The 27,755-nt window shown below is 54.4% G+C and overlaps 2 protein-coding genes across 3 annotated transcripts in view; both read right to left on the bottom strand.

Annotated features, from left to right (window-relative positions):
• Positions 1–328: 328 nt before the first annotated feature.
• Positions 329–24,746, bottom strand: IGSF22 (immunoglobulin superfamily member 22). Its single transcript, XM_046017417.1, has 23 exons — positions 23,923–24,746; positions 17,643–17,776; positions 15,334–15,465; positions 14,957–15,093; positions 14,156–14,255; positions 14,035–14,074; positions 13,655–13,829; positions 12,935–13,048; positions 12,280–12,442; positions 11,369–11,641; positions 10,121–10,405; positions 9,287–9,411; positions 9,034–9,175; positions 8,585–8,881; positions 7,264–7,566; positions 6,299–6,472; positions 5,961–6,089; positions 5,008–5,304; positions 4,485–4,573; positions 4,091–4,283; positions 3,069–3,368; positions 1,944–2,273; positions 329–672 (listed from the first exon to the last, which is right to left on the bottom strand). Exons 2-23 carry the CDS (start codon positions 17,749–17,751, stop codon positions 602–604), a joined length of 3,978 nt encoding a protein of 1,325 aa, XP_045873373.1. The 5' UTR covers positions 17,752–17,776; positions 23,923–24,746; the 3' UTR covers positions 329–601.
• PTPN5 (protein tyrosine phosphatase non-receptor type 5) overlaps positions 20,988–27,755 on the bottom strand; it is a 54,828-nt gene continuing 48,060 nt past the window's right edge. For both annotated transcript variants that reach the window (XM_046017416.1, XM_046017415.1), the window contains exons 10-15: positions 26,028–26,107; positions 25,696–25,833; positions 25,100–25,210; positions 22,799–22,959; positions 22,595–22,708; positions 20,988–22,168 (exon numbers count right to left, since the gene is read on the bottom strand). In XM_046017416.1, coding sequence (XP_045873372.1) covers positions 22,075–22,168; positions 22,595–22,708; positions 22,799–22,959; positions 25,100–25,210; positions 25,696–25,833; positions 26,028–26,107 — 698 coding nt within the window. In that variant the 3' untranslated portion in view covers positions 20,988–22,074. The remainder of the gene's footprint in view (positions 22,169–22,594; positions 22,709–22,798; positions 22,960–25,099; positions 25,211–25,695; positions 25,834–26,027; positions 26,108–27,755) is intronic.

The raw sequence follows: 27,755 nt of genomic DNA, 5'->3' as shown, positions 1-27,755 counted from the left end.
GATTTATTTCTTTTACAGGAAGAATTCTGCTATAAAACCTAAATTTGAAACCTACTGAGCTGGATGACCAATTCCTTCTAGCTCTGAGATGCACTAAGTCTCAAATAGTGGGAACCCTGGATAGTAAAGAGGCAAGGCCCTGACCCCCTCAAGCCCCAGAACTCTGATGGCAGACCTACCTCTTGAAAAAGTAGGAGGGAAGGACCTGGAGAAGGATGAAGTTTATCAGGCCTTGCTTTCCCTTGCCCTGAGGGGAGGGGAGGGGAGGGGAGGGTGCAGTGTGGCTGCAGAGGAGCAGGGGGGCATGGGGAGGCCCAGTCAAGAAGGAGCTGGTCACTCCCACTGTGAGTGGGTTTGAACTAAGCTCTTGGAGCCATGTGTCCCCATCCATGCCCAAGTCCATGCCCTTGGTCCCATGCTGCACATGCCCTCAGGAACAGGCAGGTGAGCTTAGTCAATTTATTGTCCCATGCCTTCACTGACTTTCAACATTGACAAGCACCAGAGAGCCAACAGGATTGCCCTCCCTGGGGCCACACACAGGATGGGCCCCCAAACCACACATTCCAACATCCTCCTGATGCCTGGGCTGGGCTGGAGCTCACATAAGGTACTTCGACTTCTTCTGCAGACTTTCAGTGACTGATGCTAGGATGGACTTGTCATCTTTGTCTGAAAGAGCAAAACAAGGATTTGTCAGTGTTCATGTTGCTGGGAGGAAGGCAAACTCCAAACCCATGGCCTTGCAGTTAAGGCCCCAGTCTCCCAAGGTCAGCTGAGTGTGTGGGGCCAAGAGCTACCAGTTACTCAGCCCTTAATATTTGCCAAGCGTTGTGCCAGGCACTTCTGTGCACTATCTCATGTAAGCCTCCAAAGGGCCGTAAGGAATGGATGAGAAAACAGGCTCAGCGTGGTTTGCCAAGGTCGCACAGCCGGACAGCGGTGGAGCCCGGGCTCTGGGCCCACGTGCTTACAACCAGAATTAAGTTGTCAGGGATTTCTCTAGCTGTGGAATGAAAGCTGGATGTCTCCCACGGTGCCTTCCCTGGCCTAGTTCTGTCATACAGTTGAGCCACCCTCTGGAGGCCTTATCTCAGTGGCTAACATCTAGCTGAGTCCTTGAGGGACAGAGCACCAGGGTGTGGTACTTTCCCCAAAGAAAGGCACCAACAACAGGACACCAGTGGACTGTCACGGAGAGTTCAGGGAGTGGCAGAGGATGAGGCTGGAGAAGTAGATGTGAGAGGCAGGGGACAGGGTGGAGGACCTTGCGGGCTGAGGTTTACTCAAGAGGGTCATGGAAAAGTTAGGGAGTGAAAGCAAGAAGGGAGCAGCGCAGGGCAGCTTTGCTGTTGGAGAATTCCTGCTACTCGCTGCGTAGTTGTGAAGACAGCGGAGTGTGTAGGAAGAAAATAAGATAGTTCCCTGACACGTGCACACATGAGCAGAGGTGTGGCACACCGGTGCAGAGGAAGGGTCTCCACTAGGTCCCCTTCAGTCCTTCCCCCATTTGTACTTCCCGTCTCTCCTGACCCTAGACCAGCAGTTTTCAGTCTTGGTTGTGTATACGAATGACTTATCAAAATTTGTGAACATAAAATTTCCTTCCAGAAACCTGTCACAGAGACCGTAACTGGTGAGTCTGGTTTAGGCCTAATCACCAGTATCTTTTTCAAAGGCAAGTCTAGGCTCACCAAGGGTGGCAAACTACAGTTTGTTGAGGGATTGCAAACTCCCAAGTCTGCAAGGGCCAGGCACATGACAAATGACATGGAGAGGATGGGAGAAAGGAACCATGCACCGCCACTGGGGAATGTTTACACCACCTGATGGCAGAGGAAATAAAAAAGGGCAGGAGAGGGCCATCTTGCACCTCTGGAGCTGGTGGGCTGCAGGGACGCCTCCCCGCCCCCCACCGGGCCGGCCCTGCCAGGTGCCCTCACCATAGACAGTGAGTGCGCAGCTGCTGCGGTCCTTGCCCAGCTCGTTCTCCACCAGCACGCTGTAGTCGCCGCTGTCCTTGAGCGTGCAGGTGGGGATGACGATCGTGCAGACCCCGCTGGTGGAGTTGTACCAGAACTTGGAGTTGGCCGTGATGTTGACGTCGCCCTTGTAGAGAGTCACCGTGGGGCGCGGGTTCCCAAGGAAGGCGCAGGTCATAGTGCAGTCCTGGCCGCGCAGCACCGTGTGCGGCTTGAGCGGGATCAGGAAGCGCGGCGCGTGGCGCCAGTCCTTCTGCTCGTATGGCTTCAGCTTGGCACTCAGGTCCTCAACTGTGCGGGCAGGACACGGTGCACAGTGAGTGGGCCCGGCAGTCAAGCTGCCGCCCGCCCCTGAGAGCTCCCAAGGTGGCCCAGAGACCCAGCTCCCCAAGCCCCGATGGCCTGGGCTACATTCCCATGCTCTGCCAACTCTGGGGTCCCGATCTGACACTGGTGTGCCCGAGGTTCCCCTTCCGCCACCCTCCCACCCCTTGTCACTCCAGGGTTCCACGATCAAAGCCAGGTGCCCGCATTTGGGTTTTTACGCCTTTCCAGACCGGGGAGTCCTAACTTCTTGCCAGCTGCCAGCTGCCAGCTGCCAGCTTCCAAACGGAGCTACTATCTGGCTGTTAACTGCCCATCCAGGCTTTCCCCCGGCGTCCTCTCAGCCTCTACGATCTCCCCTCACCTCCATTTAGCTCCTCATTTCAAGCTTACCCGACCATATCCCCACCCTTAACCCCTTTCCTTCCTGGACATCATCCTCAGAGACCCTCCCCAGTCCTCACTTGTGGACCCCTTGGCTCTGAAGGTCCCTCTCAGCTCCACGCCGATTGCCCTCCCCTGTCACCCCCCGCCCCCAAGGGCACCTCCCCACCCTCGCGGTAGTCCCACCCCTCAGAGTATCCAGAAAGTGTCCTCGTCAGGCTTCAGGATGGCTACTTCCCCTCCCAGCTTCCCTGACATTAGGCGTTCCACCTCAGCGATTCTTAGATTTCACCTCAAATCTTGGGTACCCCCAGGAATGCTTATGCCATCCCTGCCATCGGGGATATAACCCCGACCCCTGAGTCCCCCAACACTCACTCTTGTCCTTGTTGACGAGCCAGGTGTCCTTGGAGTCGAGCGGGTCACTGTCACCGATCTCGTTCCGGGCCAGCACTCGGAAGTAGTACTTCCTGCCGGGGAGTAACCCTGTCACCGTGTACTTGTTGCTGAAAACGTGGTCGGCTGCTGTGAACCAGGTGGCAGTGCTGGCATCCCGCTTCAGGATGACGTAGTGGGCCTCGCTGTCCTCCTGCACGTCAGGGCTATGGTTCCAGGTCAGAGTCACTGTGTTGGGGACCTCCTCAAACAGCTGTAGGTTTGTGGGTGGCCGCGGAAAATCTGGAACAGCCACAAGGTCCGTCAGCCACCCTCGGGGGCCTGAAGAGTTGTGCCCCACCCCAGCCACCTGCCAAGCCCTATGGAAGATGGAATGGGGAATGTGTCTTCTTGGAGTGTTTTGGAGTCAGAAAGAACTATTTCTGAGGTGTAGCAGCCCTCATGTGGCCTCTCCCGTGTACCAGCCCTGTAAACTCTGGGACCCACTTCTTCATTTGCAAAATAGGGCTAACAGTAACTCCCCCAGAAACGTTGAGTAAAGTGCCTGGCACATAGTAACTATTCAATAAAAGTTTATCCCTTCATCCCTTGGGGGTTTAAGGCTTGATTATAAAGCTTCTAGCCCTCACTATGAGGTCACTCCAAATTTTAATGGACTCTTCTCCATCTGCCCCTCCTGCCTCCCACTCATTTTCTGTTCTCTCTCTCTCTCTCTGCCAACCATACTCTGCATACGTCCCCAAAGCTCATCAGCTATGAGTGCAGAAACTGAAACAAGGGTTTGGTCCTGGTTCAATGCCTCAAGGGCTCCAGGACATTGAGACAAGGTGGAAACTAACCTCCCCATGAAGGCAAAGGTCAGTCAGTCCTGAAGTGTGGCATGAGAGAAACCTTTACTACCTTCAGCCCGACTTTACTTTGGCAGGAACTCAGGCAGCAGTGGGGAGCTCTGTTTCAGAGTGTATGCAAAGGTGCCTCCCCGAGGCCTCTGCCCACAGTCGCACCTGCCACACGCACATGGATGTCATAGTACGCCTCTCCGAACTCATTCTGGAGCAAGATGCGGTACACGCCTGAGTCGGAGCGCTTGGTGCTGTTGATCAGGAACTGGGAGTGGTTTTTGCCCTTGGTGATGGTTTCCCGGCCCTTGGTGGGGATGCCATCTTTCTGCCAGATCACGTTGGGTGGTGGTGAGCCCTGCGTGGTGACAGGAGATGGCGCTGGGGTCACCCAGGTGATACTTGGGGGCGGGCCCTCTCCCACTCCACTAGCCAGGGGTCTCCTGCCAGGCTCTAGTGCCAGGGTCTGGCAAGGGGCAGACACAGAGATTATGATAGCTAAGGCAGCCATCTTGGCTAAGCGGGGGGCATTGGGGGGCCAGGGTCTGGAATGACTCACAGAGAAGGCAGCATGGATGCAGAGGGCTGTCCCAGCACGAACCACCATGTGACTCTTCAGCCGGGCACTGAGGTCAAACTTGGGGGCAGCTGAGTGAGATGGAGGAGACAGAGGTGGGGCCATGGACTCAGCTTTAAATCCTCTCTAGAGCCTTTCTCAGTCTCTCCTCCATGTTCCCATGACAGGTCATACGGACAGCCAGCAGTCCCAACACTGTGAAGCATTTAGTTGTTCCTCCTTTGTCTTCCCCCAATAGTATGTAAGATTCTAGGGCAGGTCCTGTGTCTTGTTTCTGTATTTCTAACACCTCCCTTGGCACATAGTAGATACTACTTGGCATACAGTGAGTAGGGATTTTTTTGGGGGGGTGGGACAGGTCACCCCTAGCCCCGTCCAGGCACAAGTACGGATGACTTCTTAATCATAGCATCTCCCAGTTTTCCCCTGTGGGCTGAAGTCCCAGAGAGGAAAGTATGGGGCCAGGATGTTGGGGCCTAAGCCCCTGCTCCCTCTGCATCCTCACCTGGGGGTGGCATGGCACGGACCCCCTCATCCAGCTCCACGGGCTCCCCAACCCCAGCCTCGTTCACAGCCCGGATTCGGAAGAAATATTTCTGCCTCTCGGTGAGGCCTCCCACGGTGTAGCAGGTGCCTGAGATGGGGATCTTTGTGCACTTGGACCACTCCTTCGTGTCCTCTGCCCGCATCTCAAGGATGTAACCGGAGGGTGGGTCTCCCTCTGCAGGCTCCCGCCAGGCCAGGGAGATGCTGGAGTTGGAGGAATCAGACACGTGCAGACCCTGCACCAGGCCTGGGGGTTCTGGGGTGGGGGGCACAGACATCCAGTCAGCCTTCCGACTCCTCTGCATTCAACCTCATACCCAGTTCCCGCACTCAGTACCCCTGAAACCTAACATCCACCACCTCTGCCTCCAGCTCCCAGGTAACACTTTCCACACCAGCCCTGCACGCTCAACAACCTCCAAATTCAATTCTTTCACTGGACCCACCCTTTCAGCCTTGAAGTCAGTACCCTCCAAATTCAACATACCCTACACCCTCAATCATCCCCCTACAGTCTAAACTCCATCAGCCTTTAGCCCAACCATCTCCACCACATCCATTTGTGTGCAGTACCCCCATCCCGCCTCCTAAACTCACCTCCCTCCCAACCATCTACCCTAGAGCCCCACCCCATCCTCAAACATGCGTCCACCACCTTACCTAACCAGAAATACTCAGAGTTTGATAATTTTTTTCCCTCACCCTGTCTCCTCGCTGACCCTGACTCTCAATCTTGATTTGCTGGCTTTCTTTTGGGTGTGAATGCTGTCCCTCTCTGAGGCTGGAAGCTCCCGGGAAGTGGAGATTATGTGAAGGGGTCATCCTGTTAGATTCTCCCAGAGGAGAAATCCACTGTCTACCCTGAATGGGCTAATTCTGCTACGTGATGGGGCTTCACAGCCCCCTACTCACTGACAGGGTCCTTGGCTACCACTGAGTTGGATGCCATACTGGGCTGTCCGGGGCCTGCCTTATTCACAGCTATAACTCGGAATTCATATTCTGTGTCCTCCAGGAGACCATCCACAGTGCACTTGGTGTCTGAAATGGGAATTTGAGGAGTCATGAGGCCGGGGGGCCAGAGATGGGAGACCACAGAGTGAGAGGACATGGAAGAGGGAGTTATGGGATGCTATTAAAACTCCCAAAGGAGTTGGGGAATGGAATATGTGCAGGGCAGGCAGGGGTACATAGGTCCACCCAGCAAAGCCTCCCTTGATCCTCCTGGGTGCTTCTCCCTAGGACCTCACCTTGGATGGGGTCCTTGTTGACTGGCACCCATAGGTTACTGCCTTTCTTCCTCCGTTCCACAATGTAGCCGAGCACTGGGGCTCCCCCATCCTGGGTAGGGGCATTCCATGTGATGGTCATGGTGTCTTTGGTCACATCAGTCACTTGAGGCTGGGAGGCAAGACCCGGGGGCTCTGGGGGAGACAAAGGTCAGAGGTTTGGATGGGGAGCGTGTAGATGGTTGTCCACCCTATGCTGATCTCTGGCTCCTGCTTAAAAAAAAAACAACCGATGATTCCTAACTGTGGTTGCGCACTAAGATCAAGTGGGGAGTTAAAAAAAAATACCATCACCAAAAAACAATGTCTGGGTTTTACCTCCAGATAGTTTAGTTTAATTGGCCTTGGGTGGAGGCCAATCACGGGCATGTTCTTCAAGACCTCAGATGATTCTACTGTGTGGCCAAGACTGAGAATCACCAACTCGAATCTTGCAACCTGTGTCATTCTCAGTGCCACAGTTCTCAATGTTCTTGACACATGGAGACAGGCAGACTTGGAGACCAACTGGGAGGAGTGTAGTAAGCAGTTAATTAACATAATTAAAATGCTAATGTTGTCAAAGGTTTTCTTTGGGAAAAAGTTAGAATAGAATCAAGGTTATCTCTAAGGTAATATCAGTTCCACTTGGATTTGGGATGGTTTCTGGAATAGAGAAACAAGTGGAGTCATTTCCCTGGAATCAAATGCAGTTCTGGATATACACATGGGAGTGTGTTGTACATGAGATCTGAGTGGGAAAAGTCGAGAATTGCTGCCCAGAATGATGTTCTGCTCTGGATTCCATCTGTCTCATAGGATAGCTACAGAGGTGACCCAGAATTCTGGTGACCCAGAATTCCCCCCCAGACTAGCATTCCTCACTGTCTGAAGACCCCCCTCCTGACCTCTGAGTTGCCCACTCAGCAGGGGGCTATGTCACTGACCAATGGGATTTCCTGCAAACACTTCATCTGTTTCCAGGGGGTCGCTCACTCCTTCTGAATTAACCGCCAGGATACGAAACTGGTAGGCTTTCCCCTCTTCTACTTTGTTGGTGGAGAAGTTCGTGACTTTGCTGTCCACCTCGCCTATCTTAATCCAGGACTTCTTGCCGACCATCCGCCGTTCCACTATGAACTGTGTCACAGGCCGCCCGCCATTGTCCTTCGGGGCCTTCCACTTCATGTGCACGCAGTTCCCCGAGAGTTCCAGGAACTCCACCCGGCCCTGGGGAGGCTTGGGACGGTCTGAAGACAGGAGACAGCATCAGAATGGGAGCGAAGGATCCGAAAGGCTTTATCCCACTCGCCAGAGGTCCAGCCAGACTGGGGATAATTAGATTTGGAGCTTTCTAGATGTGTCACCCTTCTCTGTGTTCACTGTCCCTCCTTGTAACACTTGCCCAAAGAGTTGGATCCTTGGCCCCCTGAGACTCTCACTTGACTAGCAGTGGGGGGACTGGGGACCTGAGGGGCCCCTGCCTCAGCTTATTCCCCCCTTGTCTCCTTCCAGACAAGATCTCCCCCTCCTCTCAGCTTCTAGAACTCCAATGCTTTCTGGTATTAATAGTTTATCTTATGTTATAATTACATGCCTGCTGGTTGAGAAACTGCTGGGACACTTCCATTGCTGTATCCTCAGCACTGAGAACACAGAAGAGCTCAGTCATGCTGCTGAATTGAATTGAAACCCAAACTTTCTCACTCCACAGCTTGATGGCATGGGGTGTGCGTGCATGTGTGTGTGTGTGTGTGTGTGTGCGCGCATTACAGGTTCACTCTGAGCTCACTAAGGCCAGCTCCTCATTCCTTTCCTTAGCCTTATGTTTAGACCCAGTCCAAATCCCTTTCATTTTTCCAACCTCATTTTATTCTCAATCTTATCTCAGCTCCCCTCACTCCATTTCACTTCTACCCCCAGAACTCCCCCACCAATCTCACTTCTATCCCTAAATCCAACCTCTGTCTATGATGTGTCCTGCACTCTCCTATGTGCCTTAAACTCAACTGAAATGGATACAGAAAATGACCCAACTAACAAAAAACCAAGTCATCCTGTTGCAGGTAAGAAACTGAGGCTTCAGAAAGTTCTCACCTTCTGTGACTCGCCCAAGATCACATAATTAGGAAGTCAGAACCTGCGGACTTCTGGCTGCAAAGCTAGCACCCCATTCCCTTTCTCAATTCCCAGCTCCATCTCTATCCACATCCCCAGCACCAAGCAACTGGTGCCCTCAGCCCCGCCCAGCCAGGGTCCTGCCCTCACCCAGCACGCTGAGGTGCAGAGTGGCTGTGGCTGTGCCGTGGTCATTCTTGAGCTTGAGCAGAATGAGGCCACTGTCCTCACGCACGCACGTTGAAATGGTGAGCATCGCCTGGTCTTCCCCGCGCTCCATGGACACACGCTCCTCCTCCGTCACCTCCACGCCGTCCTTGTACCACGTCACTTTGGGCAGCGGCTTCGCCCGGAAGGGCACCTTGATGTTCGCCGTGTGACCCACCTTCACAGTCACGGGGTGCGCTGCTAGCGCCTCCAGCACCGACGGGTCGATGGTAGGTGGATCTGTGGGGCGCGTCAGAGGAGGCTCGCCCAGCAGGAATGGGGGCGGGGCAGCGAGGGGTGGAGGAGGACCCTGTCCAGGTCTGGGAAGAGCTCTGAGCACGTGGGCGGGCCAGGCGTGGTTGAGTTTTGCTTCTAGGGGGCGGTGGCCTTACCTGCAATGAACACCGAGGCTTCACTCTCTGCGCCCTTGGCCCGGAATGTGTACTTGCCCTCGTGCTCCGGGCCCATATTGGGGAAGATGAGCTTGTGCACTGCACCCTGCTTCACAATCTGCACGCCCGGCAAGTCCGTGATCTGGGCAGCGGAGCGGGGTGGGGGCGGGGGCGAGGGGCGAGTGTGAGTGCGAATGTATGCCCTGTCGACCCCTATCCTCCTTGGTCCCCTTTTCTAGCCCTCGCCTCAGACCTCCTTGCCGTCCTTCAGCCACACACCCTCCACCTTCTCGTCGTTGAGCACGACGCACAGCTCAGCCGGGCTCCCAGTGGCAGCGTGCACGTCGGACAGCCCGCTCTTCACCGTGGCCAGACGCTCTGGGGAGAAAGGGAGCAGGGCTGGTCTAGGGTCTAGGGTGCTGGGGGCGGAAGGGACTCGGAGGAAAATGGCTGGTGGCCATGGCCAAAGGAAGGGGCTGGGGCGCCACCTCTATCAAAATAATTTATGATTAGCAGGAGGTTTGGAAAAGGTCAATGGATGACTGGGGGGACTGGAGCAAGTACGTGGGAGGTTGGGCAAAAATCAGTTGCATTGGGAAATGGCCAAGGAGGGCTTATCACGGGGTGGTGGGGGGGTGGGGGGGGGAGATGGTCGGTGGGGACTTGGGATGCTCAGCTGAAGAAGGGGACTAGATGGCGAGGCTGTGGGTGGTTAGAGGAGATGGGATGGTTAGTTGCGGTTATGGTAGATAGGTTAGACTATGTTTAGGAGTTGAGGGTGGTCAGGGGGGAATGGTCAGGATTAGTGAGTAGCGGGCTGGGCAGGGTCAAGGGATAAAGTCAAGGGATTTCAGATAGAGTTCAAGAGATGGGGTATGATCGGGGCCTAGGAGGTAGAGATGTTCAGGGCCTGCGAGGTGGGAGATGGTCAGAATTTGGGAGATGGGGGTGGTCAGAGTGGGGAAGTGGAAACTGATCATGGCCTGAGAAAGGCTAGCCTCAGTAGGGGGCGGATCAGTGTCCATGGTAGGGAGCTGTCAGGGTTGGGGGGGATGGGCCAGTGGGGACTGACAGGGTGGGTGTGTACCCTCCACGGTGACCATGGCAGTACTGTAGTATTCCGTGGGGTCTCCATCTTGCATGGCCACCACGGTGTACTCGCCACTGTCACTGAGCTGTGCATCCTCAATGACCAGCTCTGCTCGCTTGCCCTCATGGCTCATGCTGAACTTGGTGCTGCGTTCCAGCAGCTGCCCGTCCTTCTTCCAGTGCAGCGTCACGTCCTTGGACGTCAGCTCACACTCGAGGCATGCTCGGCCCCTCTCTTTCACACGTACGTTCTTTAGGGTTCTCACAAACTTGATGGGGATGCCTGTGGATAGATAGGCCCAGATGTGCACCCAATCTCTGACATTCCTTCTCCGCAGCTACCTGCTGCCTTGCTCCTCTTTTTGGTTCCAGAAACACAGGGACTTGTGATGTGGAATGTGTGCAACCTGTGACCCACAGAGGTAACTGGCAGGGAGAGTTCCAGCTCTGGCCCGTCCTCGCTTGCTGACCCTATGCAATGCATTCACTTCCTGAGCCTCAGTCTCCTCGTCTGTAAAATGGGATAACAACTTTCACCTCATCACAGCATGGCAGGCAGTATCTCTAATGCCCTTTTGGAACTCTGGCCATAATTGCTTTGTCTTTCTGGTATCCGAGCCTTGACACATGCTCTTCTCTCTGCTGAGAACTTCCTCTTCCCCATTTGCTGAAAGCTGAACTCCTTTTTGTTCTTCTTGGTAAGAAGCAGCTTGGCCATCACCTCATCACATCCTTTCTGACCTCACCTCATGGTGTCCCTTCTTTGGGTTCCCACAACCTCTGTGCCTCCCTCCATCACAGCCACAATGATTCCACGGTGTCAAGTGCCGTTCACATGTGTGGCATGCTTCTGGGTGTACCCACCACCATGTGTAACTCTCCAAACTTGCTCTCATGTAAGAATGCAAGCGGTTAAGAGAGATGTGCTAGAATATATGAGATTAGAGCCAGAAGGGCTAATCATTTCTGGACCCATGCTCTCTCAGCTGATAAAACCACAGCGTGTCTTGACTCCTTGCCTGAGAACTCACGTACTAATTCCATTTCACACCTACCTCCCTACTACAGTAGAAGTTAGTGAAGAGAACCCTCTGTCTTTCTAGTAGCCATCACGGGGCTTTGCAAGGAGAGATGGGCAGATGGATGGATGGATGGATGGATGGATGGATGGATGGATGGATGACTGCCCGCAAGGAGGTGGCTGTGGCATGAGGCCCACCCTGCAAGCTCTGGCCCAACCACTCACGGTCAATACTGAGCTGGGCCTTCTGTACCAGGTCCCCCGCCTCAGCAGAGAACTCGCCGGCATCACAGAGTCTGGCATCCTTAATCTTAAGCGTGTGGGTCAGACCATCCTCAGACACTGTGATTTCATACTTTTCATCCCTCTTCAGCTCCTTCCCATTGAACTTCCAAACAAAGTTAGGTACTTTCTTGGAGAGGCGGATCTCAAATACAGCCGTCTGCCGCTCTGTCACCTTCACTGGCTTCATCTCTCCCAAGAACTTCAGGGGCTCATCTATGGGAGAGCAAGAGGGACAGTCACTGGGCTGAAGCCCTGGTCTCTCCTGAGGAGTGGGGTGATGAAGGGGGCATGGAGCTTCAGGGGTCACTGGCCTCCTGTAGCCCACAATGGGGGAAAGCATCCTGCCTTGCATTCTGCTTATGACTCCCTCCCATGATGTTCATCTGGTCTCCTCCCCAGTAATATTAACACAGCAATTTTATGAAGCACTTACGTAGTTCCAGTATGTGCCAGGCACTCTTCTAGCCAATTTGCACATATGAATGGATCCAATTCCCATATAGGTAGATTTTACTATTATTCCCCCACTTTATAGATAGGGAAATTGAGGCTAATAGAAGTTAAATAACTTGTCCCAAATCACAAGCTCATAGTGACAGAAGCTGGGACTTGAACCCCACCAGTCTACATCAGAGACTGTGCGCTTAACCACGATGCCACCCCGCCCCATGGTATTCACTACCTCATAGTCTTCTCCCATGTTTCCCTCCTCCATTAATGTCCATCCCCATGCAGTCCTCAACTACATAGCCCCACAAGCCTCTCTCCTATATCCCCATGGGCCCCCATGGCTATTCCTCCCTCAACCCTGACTGTGTCCTCTTTGTTCCCCTTGATGCCCACATCCATACCCAGAACTGTGAGCTCTGCTCTCATCCGCTTGTCACCCACGGACAGGCTGTAGGTGCCTGCGTCGTTCATGTTCACGTTGGCAATAACCAGCATGTACTTGGTGCCCATCTGCTTCACATCATACTTGCCTAGGGAGTACTGGATCCTCAGTGGTTCATTTCCCTGCCTCACGAAATGGGTAGAAAAGCTGATGAAGGACTTTAGGAGGAGACTTCCAGAGATTCAATTCCCCAAGGCCAGCTGGAGCTGGAGGGTGCCATACCTTCCTCTCTACCATCCTCAGACACATCAGAGACCCCTGAGAGCTCTTTAGCCTCATAATCTGGCTCAGTGGGATCCAGGATCCCTGCTTCCCACGACACCTGAACTCTTAATGTGACCTTCAGGATTACCTAACCCAGCCTTTTCAGATAGGTAGACTGAGGCATAGAGAAAGGAAGGTAACTGTCTCAAATCAAAAGGCAAAGTGACAGAACAGCTAAGAATAGAGCCCAGCTCCCAGCCAGTTTCAGTCATACCAGGAGGTGTCCTCTTGCTGGGATGGAAGAGAGGACCTGGTTGATGGGTAAAGAGGGAGGTCTGTGAAGGGAGGAAGTGCAGAGATGAAAGGATATTGCCGGGGCAGGCCCTGCCTAGGGGCATACATATCCCCACCTTCATCCATGTCATCTTGACATTGGGGTCCTTCAGCTCCATGATGCAGTCAAAGACCACAGTTGTGTCGATCTTGGTTTCTATGTCTTCTAGGGGCTTCAGAATCCGGATGGTCTGTGAGATTGTGACAATAAAATGGCGGGCGTCAGGGACATCTGGAGCCTGAGCAGCCTGTTAACCCAGTTCTGGAGGAGCCCCCTAAAGGTCTGGGGAGAAATGACTAGGCTGATTGGATAGCTGTGCTGCCCCCACTTTATGCCACTGAAAGCCTGCAAGACTTAGGGGGAGACAGATATGATGGACAATGAGAAATAAACCACCATTTGCGGAACAGTCACTATGTACAGGGCCCATTAAGTCCCCTAATTCCATTGTAGACGCTTAATAAGTGCAAGCTGGTTGAGTGAATGAATGATGACAAGTCAAAAACAAGTGAAAGAGGAAAGGAGAAATTTCACTTTGCAAATGAGAAACTGAGGTTCAGAGAGATGCCCAAGTTCACATAGTTAATAAGGCAGTAGAACTGGGATCTGAACCCAGGAGTGTCTGACTCCAAAGTCCATGCAATCCCATTAGGGGCTAGTGGAGAGAGAAGTACTAAAAGGAAGGCGAGTTCCTTTTCTGCTCTTTAAGCATTGTGTGCAGGGTGGAGAAGCCTTGCCACTGGGAGACACACAGGCACTAGCATTCCCAGACCCCAGCCCCACTATGGGCACTGACCTCCACCTCCACTTTCTTCATCTCTTTGAGCTTCTTGAGCAGCCCCCGGAAGTCAGTGAAGCCATACTCCATGCAGACCTTCTCAAAGTCCTTCTTGGGCACCTTGGACAAAATCTCCAACATCTCTTTCTCACCTATTCCCTTCTTCTGCTTCTTTTTGGGAGCAGGGGGTGCCCTGCGAGGAGGTGGGTTCCAAGTTTGGACTCAGCACCTCCCTCTGAAGACAGAGGGAGCCTCTCCTAACCTTGAGATCCCCTCCCTACTTCACGGTTCTTGGAGCTTGGGCCATTAACTCAGGGTCCTACTGAAAGGCCTTCAAGAAGCTCTAGCCTTGAGGGTGGAGGGACAGCTCCCCAGGTAGAGGGGCCTCCCATTCTCACCTCTTCTTCAACATCTTCTTGAAATCCATTATCTCTTGACCTGAGGACAGAGAGATGGACAGGGTCAGACAGGGGGAGTCTGGTCCCTAAGAGGAAAGGCCAGAGGAGGGAGCTGGCTCACCTTCTGTCACCAGCAAGGATACAGTGTAGATGGCATCTGCATGGTCATTGCTTGCAATGCACTTGTAGTTGTCAGAGTCATCAGAGGTCAGTGGCTCCAGCTGTGTTAGAGTCAGGCCATTAGTGAGGGAAGGGGGGCCTCCAGGGAGACCCTCAGGGAGAGGAGGGCCAGTAAGGAGAAAGAACAGAGTTCTGTCTGTGGGGGAGAGGGGAGACTCTGCCCTTCACAATGGTAAGTCCTGGCAGGATCAACTGGGACAAGTCTCCGTATGGCCCATCTTTCCTTTTCTTCAAGGGTTTGGAGCTAAAGGTTGCAGAAGCTAGTTAGATCTAAAGATGATCAGCCCTTAGTGCGAGCCTTCTGGAAGGCTCCCCTGAAGAGCCCAGGAACCCTGACCCTCACCCCCAGGCTCTGCTCTTTTCCTCCCTCTGTCCCTTGGCTCCACCCACCGCGGCCCCGCCCCTTCTAGCCACGCCCACAGTTTTTGCCCAGCTTCCCTCTAGGCTTGCTCTCCTTCTGGAACGGGTCTCTTCCAGTGGGGCCTGCCCCTCCTTGACTTTACCCCAGCTCTGCTTCACCTCGTCTGATTTTGGTTCCCTGCTCACTCTAGCAACGCCCCAGCTCCTCATTTGACTTCTTTTATCCTGCCTCCCCTCTAGGGCAATGACAGCGTCTTCTCCTATGGCCCAGTTCTTGGGTCACTGTTGTGGCTCCCTTGTCCACAACAGGGGCTGCCGCATGACCTCGGGTCCCTGCCTATGGCCTCATCCATAACTGGGTCTCTGGCTTGGGTCCCCGCACCTTCAGCACATGCTCCTTGTTAATGCTGTCGTAGAACATCTTGGCCGACTCCTTGATGGGGATGCCGCTCTCTCTCTTCCAGGAGATGTTGGGTTTGGGGTTCCCCTGCACCCGGGCTCGGAACACGGCTTTATCCCCTGCAGTGGGCGCGGGACTCAAGTTCACCTCCTAGCCTCCAGGCCTGACCTTCTGCCTGCACCCTGCCTCCTCCCAGGGATCACGCGGCCGCCCTGGGCAGGGAGGGACCCTCAGCCTGTTGCAGCCGGTGTTTGTGGAAGGTGGGGGGGGGGGGGGTCTGGGGGTGGTGGTGTTGGTTGGGGCACTGGGAGAAGAACGGGAAACAGGTAGGGGCAGGAAAGACATGGGGAGCTACACACCCTCGGGCGCGGTGACGGGGTGAGGTTTCTCCACGAACTCTGGGACGCTCTCCCCCGGAGGGATGTTAGAACTCCGAGTGACCAAGCTGAAGAACTCTACAGTGCTGGAGGACTTCCTTGTCACGACTTCCTCTGTGATGGCAGGCGAGAGGTCAGAATGGGCTCCAGGCGGAGCTCAGCCCGGAATTGGAGGGTTGGTCTTTTCTTGACCGGACAATGGAGCATTTTAGGCCAGTGCTGGGACTTTGGCCCGGAAAAGAGGGCTTAGAGTCCATGGGTTGTTGTGTTATGGCAAATTTCAAACACTGGGGGGAGCCAACTCCTCTGTCCTTCATTGGACTACATTATTGGGTCCTAATTTTTCTCTTTCTTTAGTTAAAGGAGACTTATTTTGGGGGGGTTTCTTTTCTTTTTTTTTTTTTTTAAGGTTTTATTTATTTCTTTGACAGACAGAGATCACAAGTAGGCAGAGAGGCAGACAGAGAGAGAGGAGGAAGCAGGCTCCCTGTGGAGCAGAGAGCCCAATGTGGGGCTCAATCCCAGGACCCTGGGATCATGACCTGAGCCCAAGGCAGAGGCTTTAATCCACTGAGCCTCCCAGGCGCCCCCGCGGGTTTTCTTGAACTCTTGAGCTTCTCTCCTGGAAGTTCTGGTCCCCCAGCAGCCTTAAGAAGGGCCAGGGCTTTCTGCTTGGGAGGCCTGGTAGCTTAGTTGGGCTCTGCTATAGCCTTCTGCCTGCCCTTCTGTGGTTCAGCACTCATTGCTATGGGAGTAGTAGTTACTTTTGAGTGAGGGACAGGAAACAGTCCCCCTCCAGAGGGGCTATATGTGTGAATCTCCTTATCTGAGAGAGTGTATTCAATGTGGTAGGGTCATTTTATATTTGGAAAATAAAAAGTTGTATTTTCAGCATAAACTACAGAAAATCTTGTTGGCTGGTGAGCTGACAGTTAAAACGAATTGCTCGGATTCGCGGAGCACTTTCCTTGGGTCAGGAACAGTGCTAAGCACATCTCAGAGATTATTTTATCTAATTCTCAAATACCTCAGTGAAGTATGTGCCTTCATTATTCCCGCTAATCTGAAGGACTTAGATATGAAAAAATGTCTTAGGAAGCTCTGCTTTCAGATAGCAATCAGAGGTCTCAGACAAGCAGTGTGTGGGCTGCCCCTGACCTGCAGATGTGTGTACTTGACCTCTTCCATGGCTAAACAAAAAGGAGCCCTAGATCTAAAAATTGAGAGATTTCACATAAAAATTCAGATTTCTGGATTCTCAACACTGAGCTCATACACCCATATGGCAACGGTCAGTGGGTGATGAATAGGCCCCTTTAGGTGGGGCATGGTCTCTATGGTTCACCTCAGTCTTTTTTCTGTATTTATATTCCCTGCCTGAACCCTACTGGCCAGTGGTTTTAAACTCTGACTGCATGCTAGGATCTTTGAAGAGCTTGAAAAACAAACAAACAAAAGCACACCTGATTTAGTGGTTGGGTCAGACTTACGTATTGCTCTTTTTTCCTTTCCCTTCCTCTCTGCCTGCTACACTAAGATAATTCTAATGGGCAACCAGGGCTTCGAGTCACTGGTTGCACTTGCCTTGCCTCACTGACCAGGAGGGGTTGCTATGGAGAGTTCATCTGGCCCTTGCCTCTGTGCACAGAGGAGTTGGAGGGCCTGTGCCCCTCCAGAACTTTGAGGGAGGGGCAGTGACTGGGAGGAGATAACTGGATATCTTGGCTCCTGGCCATCTTTTAATCCCTTTCCACTAGAGACATGACTAAAACAATCTGTTCTACTCTGAGACCATTTCTCAGCTTTCCCTTGGATCCACCCTCCCCCCAAGCCTTGTCCCCAAGGGTTGAGAGCCTGGAAGCTTAGGTCACTTGTTTATGTGTTCATCTTCTCTCTACTGGTGGCTATAAGCCTCCTGGTTCTGAATGGTCAGCAGTACTCAGATCTAGGAAGGTAGTTACTTCCCTAACTTCCTTTGTGTCTGTAATTCTGCCATCCGAGACACATCTATCTGACCATGGCCCTGATCTCCTCAAGCAATTAAGTTTATCAGTCACTCATACACATTCACATGATTGACTTTTCCTAAGCTGTTTTCCGGAAGATCTGATCTGTGGGTAACCATCCCACTGGCTGAAGCTTTATCAAAATGCAGGTTAGGAGAGGGCTGCTCTCTGTATCTCAGACACTTGATGGCCCCGCATTCACAAAGCCTGCGGCCACCCAGGGGGTGGATGTGGAGGGAGAAAGGCTGCCCTTTCCCGATCCCCCGTCCCACCCACTGTACTTGCCTCCTACGATCTTGGTTGTCTGGGAGAAGGCCTGCATGTGGGTGGTGGAGCTGGAGAACTCCATGGACATGTGCTCCTGCAGCATCTGCTGGTGGTGAATGGTCGTCATGGTGACAGCAGGCGTGGGCACTCACCTGGGAGGACCAGGGAGAGGATGAGGCCATGAAGGGCAAGGAAGGGAATAGGAAAGAGATCCAAATAGGTTATTCTCTGTGTGTGTGTGTGTGTGTGTGTGTGTATGTGTGTGTGTGTGTGTGTGTAAAGGGACAGGGCAGTTGGACAAAGGGGAGATGGCTGTGCACAGGGGACGGTGAGGGGAAGTAGGGCAGGAAGCCTCTTCTCTCTGGCCTTGCTTTTCTTCCCTTCATATCTCATCTTCCCAGGATGGTTTCAAGGACCTCTGGGCCTGTCATCCCCACCAAGTAATCCCAAACCATTCCAGATCTCAGGGGGAGAGAATGTAGGGCTTAGATTTACCCAGGGAACCAAGTGAGGCCCAGGGGGAGCTGAGGGTACATACTGATAGCTACATGGAACGAGGGAGGTGGTACTAGGCATGTCAGCAGGAGGGAATGAACTCAGACCTAAGAAGGAACTTCCTGACTAAGCCATACTTCAGTGGGCCTTAGAAGGAAGCCGGGATTTTCCTCCTGAGCCCTGGGGCCCCCTGGCATTCGTGGAATGCTAAGACAGATGACAGCATGTGTCTACAGCTCTGCTTTCATTTGTGACTGGGTAAAGACAGGTTGAGTTTTCGTTTCTCACACTACTTAAAAAGTCATTCAATTTCATAGTTAATAAAACAATAGAAGCGTCTCTTCGAAGAGGCTCCCTCCCACTCCTGAGCCCCCAACTCCCAACCCTCCCCCAACATGTAACCCCTGTGGTCTCTCAGCTCCTGGAATTCCTTCAGCCCCTTTTTGCACTTCAGGGAGCCCTACTATATACACTCTTCAGCCCTCCCTTTTTCACGTACTACATCTTGGAGATCTCTCCTTGCCAGTTCATAAAGACTTTCCTCGTTCTTGCTAACAGCTACACAGTATTTCAACGGATGGGTCAGCATGGCTGTTTTTCCATATGAGGAAACAGATATCTGAGAGAAATCACCTGTTCAAGGTCATTCAGGCCAGAAGCCTGGCCTCTTGACTCCCAGTCCAGTGCCCTTGCAAGGGACCCAAGAGCCTGGTTCTGAGCCAGTTGGAGGCTAAACTCCCATCTCCCCGCCATGGCAGATCTCTGCCTGGCTTACTTCCGCATCTGAGCTCTGAAACTGTCACCAGGTAGACCCCAAGAACTGACCTTTACTCCTCACCTGCTTGTGCCCACCGAAACTCTGTCCCACATTTTTCCTTAAGCTGCTTATCTCTTAGCTCAAGCAAAAGACCTGAGGGGCCTAACATCCCGTGAAGGAAATCAAAGCCACCCCTCAAGCAGTAACCATTGTGGGACAGGAGCTCGACTGGAGCAGGCGGCCCAGACCAGTGTGAGCTTAACCCCCAACCCACCCCTGCGCAGAGGGACCATGGAGGGACCGCCAGTTGCCATTTACCTTGAATACTAAAATCTCCTCAAGGGGGAGCCTCAGCCTCATTTACATGACATACAATGTACGTTTGAGCGTGTTTCCTTGAGGCGCATGCATGACCTTATGCCCACGTCTACGTGTGATGACAAGGCTCCTCTATTTAAATATTCATCCTAACCTCTATAAAAGAAACCCACTCGCCCTTGGTCAGGGAGTCACGGCTCTGGAAGTTATTCCTCGTGATCTTATTTGCTGGAAATCACGTTTCCTTTGTGCGACAACTCACCTGGTGTAGTTTCTACCTGGGACTCGCGTGTTAGGTTACTCTGGCCGTCCTGCTCTGGGCTCCGAAGGTAGCAGGCTCTGACCCTTCTTGAGGAAAGAGGGGAGTTTTACCTTTGTGTGACCAGTTCCTCCTAACCCTTGAACGCTGTGTCCACGTCTTTGGGGGTGAAGCCGTGCCTGGGCTATTGGTGGGCTGGTCTCCTCCTCCTTTTGCCCCACCAGGAGTCACGGGTTCCTTATATGTCCGGCCCCTTGGGGGCGATCCCTTACTGAGGCTCCACAGCTGTCCCGGCTAGACTGGCATGCTGCTTTGGGGGGAGGGGAGTGGGGGAAGGGAGGGTGGTGCCAAGGCGGGAGGGAATGCTGGGGTCCAGGGGTGTGGGCGGGAGTCCAAGGGTGGTGGTTCAGGTTATTTTTCCTGTTCCCTTTTGGCTGAGGTTTTGGTTCTCACTGCTGGTGAGTGGGTCCTCTCCGAGCCGAGGGACTCAGGGTAGAGTGTATGTGTGTGTGTGCGTGCGCATGCACACACACATATACACACATATACATGTGCCCACAGGCCAGTGGGGCTGGGGTCAAGGAAGTTGGCTATTTTGCAGAAGTCCTGGGGTGACTGTTCTTGTACTCTGTGACTAATGCCTGCGCAGCTTGAGTCCCTCCCAGGGCCACTGGCGGGGGGGGGGGGGGGTGGGGGGGGGTGGGGATAGCCCGGTTAGCTCCCCTCCCCCTCTCCCACTCCTACAGCTCAATCCTCATCTGGGTGGACCGTCGGAGGCTCACCCTCCATGGCTGGAGGGCATGCCCCCTGCTCTGGGACCAGCATCCCAGCTGTTCAAGCCTTTCCCTGTTGTTTCCTCATTGTCTGTAGTAGAGCTGGGTGCTTGGACCCTCTATCAAAAACACAAAATTCTGATACCTCCTAAAGACCCACTGGTTGGTCAGCAGCCCTGCCGTGAACCCTCCCGTGCCCTGGAGTGACACCCCCACCCCCCCAGCTACGCCATCAGAGCTACTTTTGCTGCCTCCCCGAGGGCAGGGGTAAGAATAGAGCAGGAGTGTCAGGGATGGCTCAGGACCTGGGCCCTGGGGCAGAGTGTCTGGGCCCCTTGGGAGAGGCTACTCTCAGCCCAGGCCTTACAAGGGAAATTTCCAGGATGCAGCTGCTGTTGGGACCTGTCAGGCTCACGGGATAAGTGGGTGGGCCAAAAGGGAGGGGCCTGTGACCTGAAAGTCTCTGCTCTAGCAGAAGTCTCTGCCAAACACTTTGCCTTCTCTGGAAGCCTCCCACACCTGTCCTTGAGGCTCCCCATGGTCCAGGGCTCCCGGATGGGTTGGTGGGGGGGGGGGCGGGGGGAAGGTGTAGGAGAATCCTGCCAAAATCAAATGGATTTGGTCTATACTTCCATTCTTCCTTCCAAACCAGGGGCACCAGGGAGCTTGAGAGAGAGAGAGTGTGTGTGTGTAGAGGGTGCACAAAGACCAGATTACGGGGAGGCAGGGAGGGGAGAGGCAATCACACAGACCCAGGGGGCTAGTTTTGCTCAAAATGCTCCGTTTATTGCTCTATTCAATGACCACGAGCAAATTATAAAAAGACACCAAATGTCTCTGTCTGCCGTGGAATAAATATTTAAAGTCAGCAATAAAAACACGTGGCTCCAAGATAACACATGTTGCCAAGAGTCATGCACGCCCTGCTGCTGGGCTCTCAACACACGCATGGACACAGGAACACACGCAGAGCAACACGCAGCGGAACTGCTGGGAAGGCTTTCCCACAGGGACACAGAGAAATGTTTCACACAGATCTGGGGCCCAAACCCCACCCCGCCCTCAGAGCTCCCCTTTCTCCCATACCCACTGGGGTCCAGGTCCTCTGGGTTCACAGCCCCCCTCCGTCCTTACCCCCCATGCCTCACAGGCTGGCCACTGCCTCCTGAGGGCATCTGACACCAGGAGGTCACCCTTGCTGTGACATTCCTCCCTCCCCACCCCAACCCAGAGACCTTTCCCCCAGCTGAGATCTTTCAGTCAACTCCTCAGGAGCTCCCCATCCGGTCCCCGGTCCCCATAACTGGGGCAAAATGCAATCTGCTGCATGGGAAGTGGGGGTGGGGGCCCGAGGCAGGTGCCTCGGCCTGGGCTGCTTTGGGGCTGAAGCTCACGACCCCTTTCCCGGGCTGAAGACACAGTGGCCGGTATAGACAGCAGAGACGGATGGACAGACAGATACACTGTGGCAGGACACTTGGGAGTGCGGCACAGAAACGTTTTGGATCAAGTAGCAATGGAACCATAGTTAAAAACTGAGGCCCCAGGTCTGCATGGCGCGGGTCAGGCCCCGGGGCCCCAGGCCTGGCCTGGCACATCCCTTCCCCTCTCCACCCCCCTCCCCAGTATATACAGTAGGAAGTGCTATATTGGGGGGGGGGGGCTGGGACCAGGCCAAGGCTGATGGAGGAGGAAGGGAGGGAAGGAGGACGCAGACTGAAGAGAAGGAAGCAGGAGAGGCAGGGATGTGGGGGCAGGCCAGGCCGAGGCAGGGCTCTGCACGCGGCCAGGGTGGGGGCCCAGACTCAGGTTGGGTGGTGCCCAGAGGACCTCAGGGCAGGAGTGCCATCACTCTGGGGCCTGGCGGGACAGCTGCTTCTCGTAGAGGCTCATGACATGGTGCACGAACTGGTATTGCTCGCATGTCTGGATCATGCCGCCCCTGGGGGGCAGAGACACACAGGGGCATGGGGTTGTGGACGGATGGGCTGTGGGAGGGCGCCCCCAAACCCGTGACTACCAGTCATTCGCAAGGGGCCTTGTCTTTGTGTAGAGTGGAAGGTCCGATCCCTGCCAGCCACCCCCTCTGCTCCTTCCTGCCCCTCCCCCCTCCACACAGATAGCGGGGCAGGGATGGCATGCTCCTCTACCTCTCGCCCCTGTCCTTCTGCTCACCAGTGGTGTTCCTTTTCCCTCCCCACCCAGCCTTCAGCAGTCTGGATCCAGCTGTCCTCTCTGCTCCCTACCTACCAGGCAGTCCATCTGCAGCGTGTCCTCTGGCCCCTGACCTCGTGTGTGCATCGGTTGCCCCCTGCTGCCCCTGGTACTCTGGTTCCCCGTGGGCCCCCACCCCTGCGCCTGGGCTGACCTGTCCTGGCGGAGCTGGCACGTGGTCTTAAGGATGTCCACCACTCCCTCATGCCTCAGCTGCTGGCAGCAGATGCTGGTGGCAATGAAGCAGCCCGTCCTGCCGATCCCTGCGCTGAGAGCGGAAGGATGCCGGGGTAAGGGACAGGGCATCTTCGGTAGTAGGGAGGCCACCCTGCCCAGGGGGCCGGCCACGGAGACCCACCTGCAGTGGACGATGATGGGGGCACAGCGGGGCCCCTCCTGCTGGGCTGCCTCCTCCACCTCCCGCACCAGGTGCAGGAGTGGGGGCGCCCGGTCTGGGGTTTTCTGGTCGGGCCAGGACGTGAACCAGTAATGTTTCAGGCCTCGCTCTTCAGTCCCACTCTGTCCAGGAGACAGAGACCCACCCCAGATACACATGAACTCTCAGACCCCACAAACCAGCCCACAGAGGGGATGGGAGGAGCAGCAAGAACACAGCGAGGAGGACCCAGGGAGTGGGACCAATGGCCTCTGCCGTCGACACCGTGTATGGCTCAGTGGCATCAGAGACCCAGAGCCAGCCTGGTAGTGAAAGCTCATCAGTGATGCTGGCACTGGTCTTCACTGGCCAGTTCTGCCCCAGCAACTCCAGGATCATCCAAGAGAGGCGGAGTCCCTCTCCAATTCATTCCTGTCCTCTGGTTCTTTAGCTTGACAAACCGCCTGGTCACCCACTAGTCCCTTGATGCAGAGGGCTGGGACTCTCCCTGTCCCGTCACCGCTCTGCTCCGCCTGCCCTCCCCTGGCAAGTCTTGTCCGTTTTCTCTCCTCTCCGCCAGCACAACCTCTGCTTTGGCCTTTGTCATCTCTGCCGTCCCTCACTCTTCCCTGACTACTCCATCTCCAACACGGCCAGACATGGTCTGTCTGTAGCACCAATCTGGACAGGCCACTCTTCTGCTCAGAACCCTCCCAGGGCTCCTGCTGGTCTCCGAATAAAATCCATTCTTCTCAGTCTTCAGTCTGGCCAACAGGACCCATGGTCCAGGGTCTAGACCCCCAGGTCCTTCTCCCACCCCTATATACTAGTACTCAATGCTCCTGCATTCCAGGGGTCTGTAGATAAAACCTCGGCCCCCCTCCCCCCACACTCTCAAGGTTAGCCTATCTTCCATGCCATTCTTTTTTACTTTTTTCTCTGCCTGGGATGTTCTTCCCCCTTGTTTGCCCCCCCCCCCAGTCAATTCTTATTCATCCCGCAAAACCCCAGCCAGCACCATCACTTTCAGGAAGCCCTCCCTGAGCACCCTGGCTAACAGAGGGTCGGTCTTCTGTTTTCTTGCCCATCACTAGGTTGGTACTTACCATCTGTGGGTGCTCCTCTAGGAGAGAGTCCAGGCTTTGGACAGCTCTATGTTACCAGGACCCAACCCAGAATGAGGCTTAGGGTGGGTACTTGTAAAGACTCACGGACAAAAGTAAATACCCCCAAGCTGTCCCGTGTCACTGAGACAATAAGGCAGCCCTCACCTCACTTCGGCCTCTTTCTAGGGAAGCCAGAAAGCTGGTTCCTTGGGCCTCTAGGTTATCTGGTTATGGCGGCTACCCGAGTTTCATCCCCCACCTCCTGGCTCTCTCCTGCCCTCTGGCAAGGACTAGATCTTGGAGTGTCTCAGGTGGCCACTGCCCTTCCGGGGCTGAGCGCTTTGACACCGCACCTTCTACCGTCTATGGTGGGAGAGGGCCAATCAGAGGGACAAGTCTCAGGCCTGGAGTTTGACCCTGTGGCTACCAGTGTCAGCAGACTTCAGACTGTTTCTGGATAGAGCACCGGCTTCCTGGTGCCTGGCTCACCTCTTCCAACCCGCGGGGTTATGCCATTGGGCTCTACTTTCCCCAAACAGGGGTCTTATTTCTCAAAAACAGAACCCATTAATCCTCCTGATTCCAAAGGAACAGTCTCCTCTGTTATGCCTTGCATGGAAGAAGCACAACTTCAGGGTGGGAGGGTACCCCCCCCCCCCAACACACACACACTCTTCTGGGCTGTTCTGTGTTGTTCGTAAAGTATATGCCTTTTTTTTTTTTTTTTAATCTTTTTTTGTGTAACCCTCACGTCCCTGTGAAACCCAAACGCAGCAAGGAGCGCCTGCCCTCTGGTGGACAGGTTGCATACTACAGGATCCCAGTGTGACAATGGATCTTCTGTTTTAAGTAAGGACAGTGCTGGAGGCTTTTGGAGATGCCTCATCCAGGCAGTCCTGGACTTGAGCGTGTCTGAAGCAGAGCTGGAAAGCATTCAGAATGACAGTGTAGACACAGAGAGAATCCAAGAGCTTTAAATGCAACTGAGGTTTTGTCATGCCTCTGGTCATCCACCCCTCCCCCATCCCTGCTTATGGATACACACTGAGAATGCACAGGCCTGGATCTCAGCTACAGGGGACTCTTGGACCCCATTATCTGTGGTGCCCCCCCCACCCCCCGTCATGGCCCTGTCCCCCATCCTCCCCACGCGGCCCAGCCCAGCCCCTGGCCTCACCCTGAGGGAGATGAGTCGCAGCCGGTAATCCTCAGTATGAATGACTTTCTGCACGATGATCTCCACACCGTCGTACACCACCTGCTCCTCTGGCCAATACTCAGTGCACTTCTGCAGGGGCCCAGACCAGCTGCTACACTCACAGTCCCCGCACCTCCAGTCTCCCCAGTGCCCCACCAGGGCCAGCAGGGCAAGATATGAAAGGGCAACGGGTTTGCAATTCGAGAGAGCAGAGTTCAAATCTCAGCTTCCTAACCTGTAAGTTACTTCCCCCTTCTGAGCCTCAGGTCTCTCGTCTGGCAAATGGGAGTAATACCTACTTCAAAGGACTCCTCTGGGGATTCGAGTAAATGGGCTGGCATGGTTACAGGAGTTGCCAGAATGAGCCCATCACAGGTTGGCCCGTCTACGTGGCCCTGAGCAAATGACCTCACCTTGCTCAGCTTCCCATTTCCCCACTTTGGCGGCAGGCTACCAACCTCCCAAGATTGTCCTCAGGAGGAATATGGAAACGAGATGCTCTGTTAAGGGCACATAGTGGCGGACCCCTGGCAACAGCACGAGGGGGGGGGTGGGGTGGGGGGGGAGAGGCCTACCTCGTTCATCTCCTCGATGTTGGTGATCATGACGATGATGGGTGTGTGCTCCTGCCACACCATGCGCCAGAAGTCCCCAACCGTGCTGACGATGGGTCCCTGAGTGGCGATGTACACCTTCTCCTCCCCACCATAGCCCTGCGGCCAGCCAAGTCCAGGCTGTCAGGGCCTGATGCAGTGCTCCCTGGGCCTAGTCCCCACACTCAGGCCTTTCCCTGGGGGGTGGGGGTGGCTGGTGGGAGCCACACTGGCTTAGGGCCAAGCCTGGAAGACGGATCTTGTGGGTTCGGGCCTCCCTTTCAGGGAGAGGTCACAGGGATAGGGCTACGTACCCGGATATAGTTGGCATTGATGTAAGAACTCAGAGGGTCTTCAGGGTCTGGTGAGGTCAGACACACTCTGCTGTGGGGGTCTGGGGTGGGGGGAGACAGGTGAGGCTGGTATTTGACAGGTGCGACAACCCCTTCAACCCCTTTAGAGCAGGGCCCCATCTTATCTGGCCCACTACAGGGCACCCACATTTCTTCTGAGACTCTCGAAGTTTCTCCTTCCCTTGCCCACTAGCCAAACACTGGCCCCATCTCTGTGGCCCTGGCTCTCTGCCTCTGTGGCATCAGTGCCTGCCCCTTATATGTGTCCCTTAAGCTGCCCTGGTCTCTCCATGCCTCATGTTCTGGAGAGGACAGAGCTAAGTCAAGTAAAGAACGACCTAGGGGACACATCCCCATCAGCAGGGACAAGCGTTTGGCACACATGGTCACTGATGTGCTGGGTCTACTTGAAAAGCACACGGCCTTCTTAAGCCTCAATTGTCCTATCTGTAATAAGGGGGTAAAGCTGCCTACTTCCTACAGTTGCTGGAAAGATAAATAAGAAAACAGCTGGGAAGGTGTGATGTAAACCGTAAAGTACTTTGTAAAAATAAAGGACTGTTGAGGTTTGGGGTTAGAAAGCCAAGGGAGAGCACAGGGATGGAAGGTGCGGAGCCTTCCAAGCCTGCCATCCAACCGCGGGATCTCAGCAGCCGACGCACGTGTGCACAAACGGCTTTTTTCTTTTTCTTTTTTCCAACCCATTTGCACATCCAGTCCCGCAGTTACAGAGTCTTACAACCTCCTGCTCCTCTCCCTGGAGTAGAATCTGTTCTGTTCCATCTAGAGCCTCCCTGGATGGAGTCTTCTCTTGGTGGTGAGGAGCTGAGACAGACACAGGGAGGCTGCATGGGGTGCTTGGGAAGGTGGTGGGGGGCCCGGGGCCTGGTTTCTGCCCTGGCTCTGACTCCAGCTCCCTGTCTTGTCCCTTCTCTGGGCTTCCCTTTCTCTCCCGAATAGGGAGAACTGAACTAAAGATGTTGCCAGCACCCATTTCTGGGGCTCTCCAAGGCAGGACAGGGGAGCCGGACAGCTGGGTTCAAGTCCTGATGCTATGACTTGCTGGTAGTGTGAACGTGAACCATTAACTTAGCTTCCCTGTGCTCTGTCTGCAGACTGGAGACATCCCTTCCATCCTAGCCCTACTGGTCTTGTAATGAAAAGAGTGAATGGTAACTTGTCCCTGGGCCAGTAACTTAGCCCAACACCCACTATGTAGCCCAGAGCTGTTACGACTGCATTTACTACCAGCTTCCCTAGAAGTTACCGGGTAGAGAGGATCCCAAACTGGGGAGGGGAAACAGGTGACACTCACAAGCCTCTGCTCTCTAGCCCTTTTATGCCCAGCCCCAAGGCCTGAGGTCCTGGCAGCTGATCTGGGGACGGGGCAGCAGAGGAGGGAGGGGAAGGGAAGGCGACGCTGGGTGGTCCAGGCAGAAGAAAGGAACAGGGAGGGAGTGCTGAGGGGCCGGGTCCCTTTTTGTGGATACCTGCCCAGATTAGGGGCCAGAAATGGGCACAGCACACTTGGGCTGACACCAGGGCCTTTGGCATGAACTGGGGACACGATGAGCCCACTGCCTTTGTGCCTGGCACTGTGCTTGAGGGCAGGGACTCTTCGACAAAGGAGGTGCGGTCCCTGCCCCCAAGTACTGGGTGGGCAGGCAAGCAGTGGGTGGTCTGACAACC

The sequence above is a fragment of the Meles meles genome, chromosome 8 (genome assembly GCF_922984935.1).
Source record: "Meles meles chromosome 8, mMelMel3.1 paternal haplotype, whole genome shotgun sequence".
NCBI classification, from domain to species: domain Eukaryota; kingdom Metazoa; phylum Chordata; class Mammalia; order Carnivora; family Mustelidae; genus Meles; species Meles meles.
Note: the sequence above shows the minus strand (reverse complement) of the source record. Positions and strands in the feature narration are given on the sequence as shown.

Coding starts and splice junctions, on each gene's coding strand:
- IGSF22 (XM_046017417.1), bottom strand. CDS start 17,751: ATGACGACCATTCACCACCAGCAGATGCTGCAGGAGCACATGTCCATG. Junction 9,176..9,286: donor GGCTGAAGGACGGCAAGGAG/GTCTGAGGCGAG, acceptor TCCGCTGCCCAG/ATCACGGACTTGCCGGGCGT. Junction 4,284..4,484: donor GCATCCATGCTGCCTTCTCT/GTGAGTCATTCC, acceptor GTCACCACGCAG/GGCTCACCACCACCCAACGT.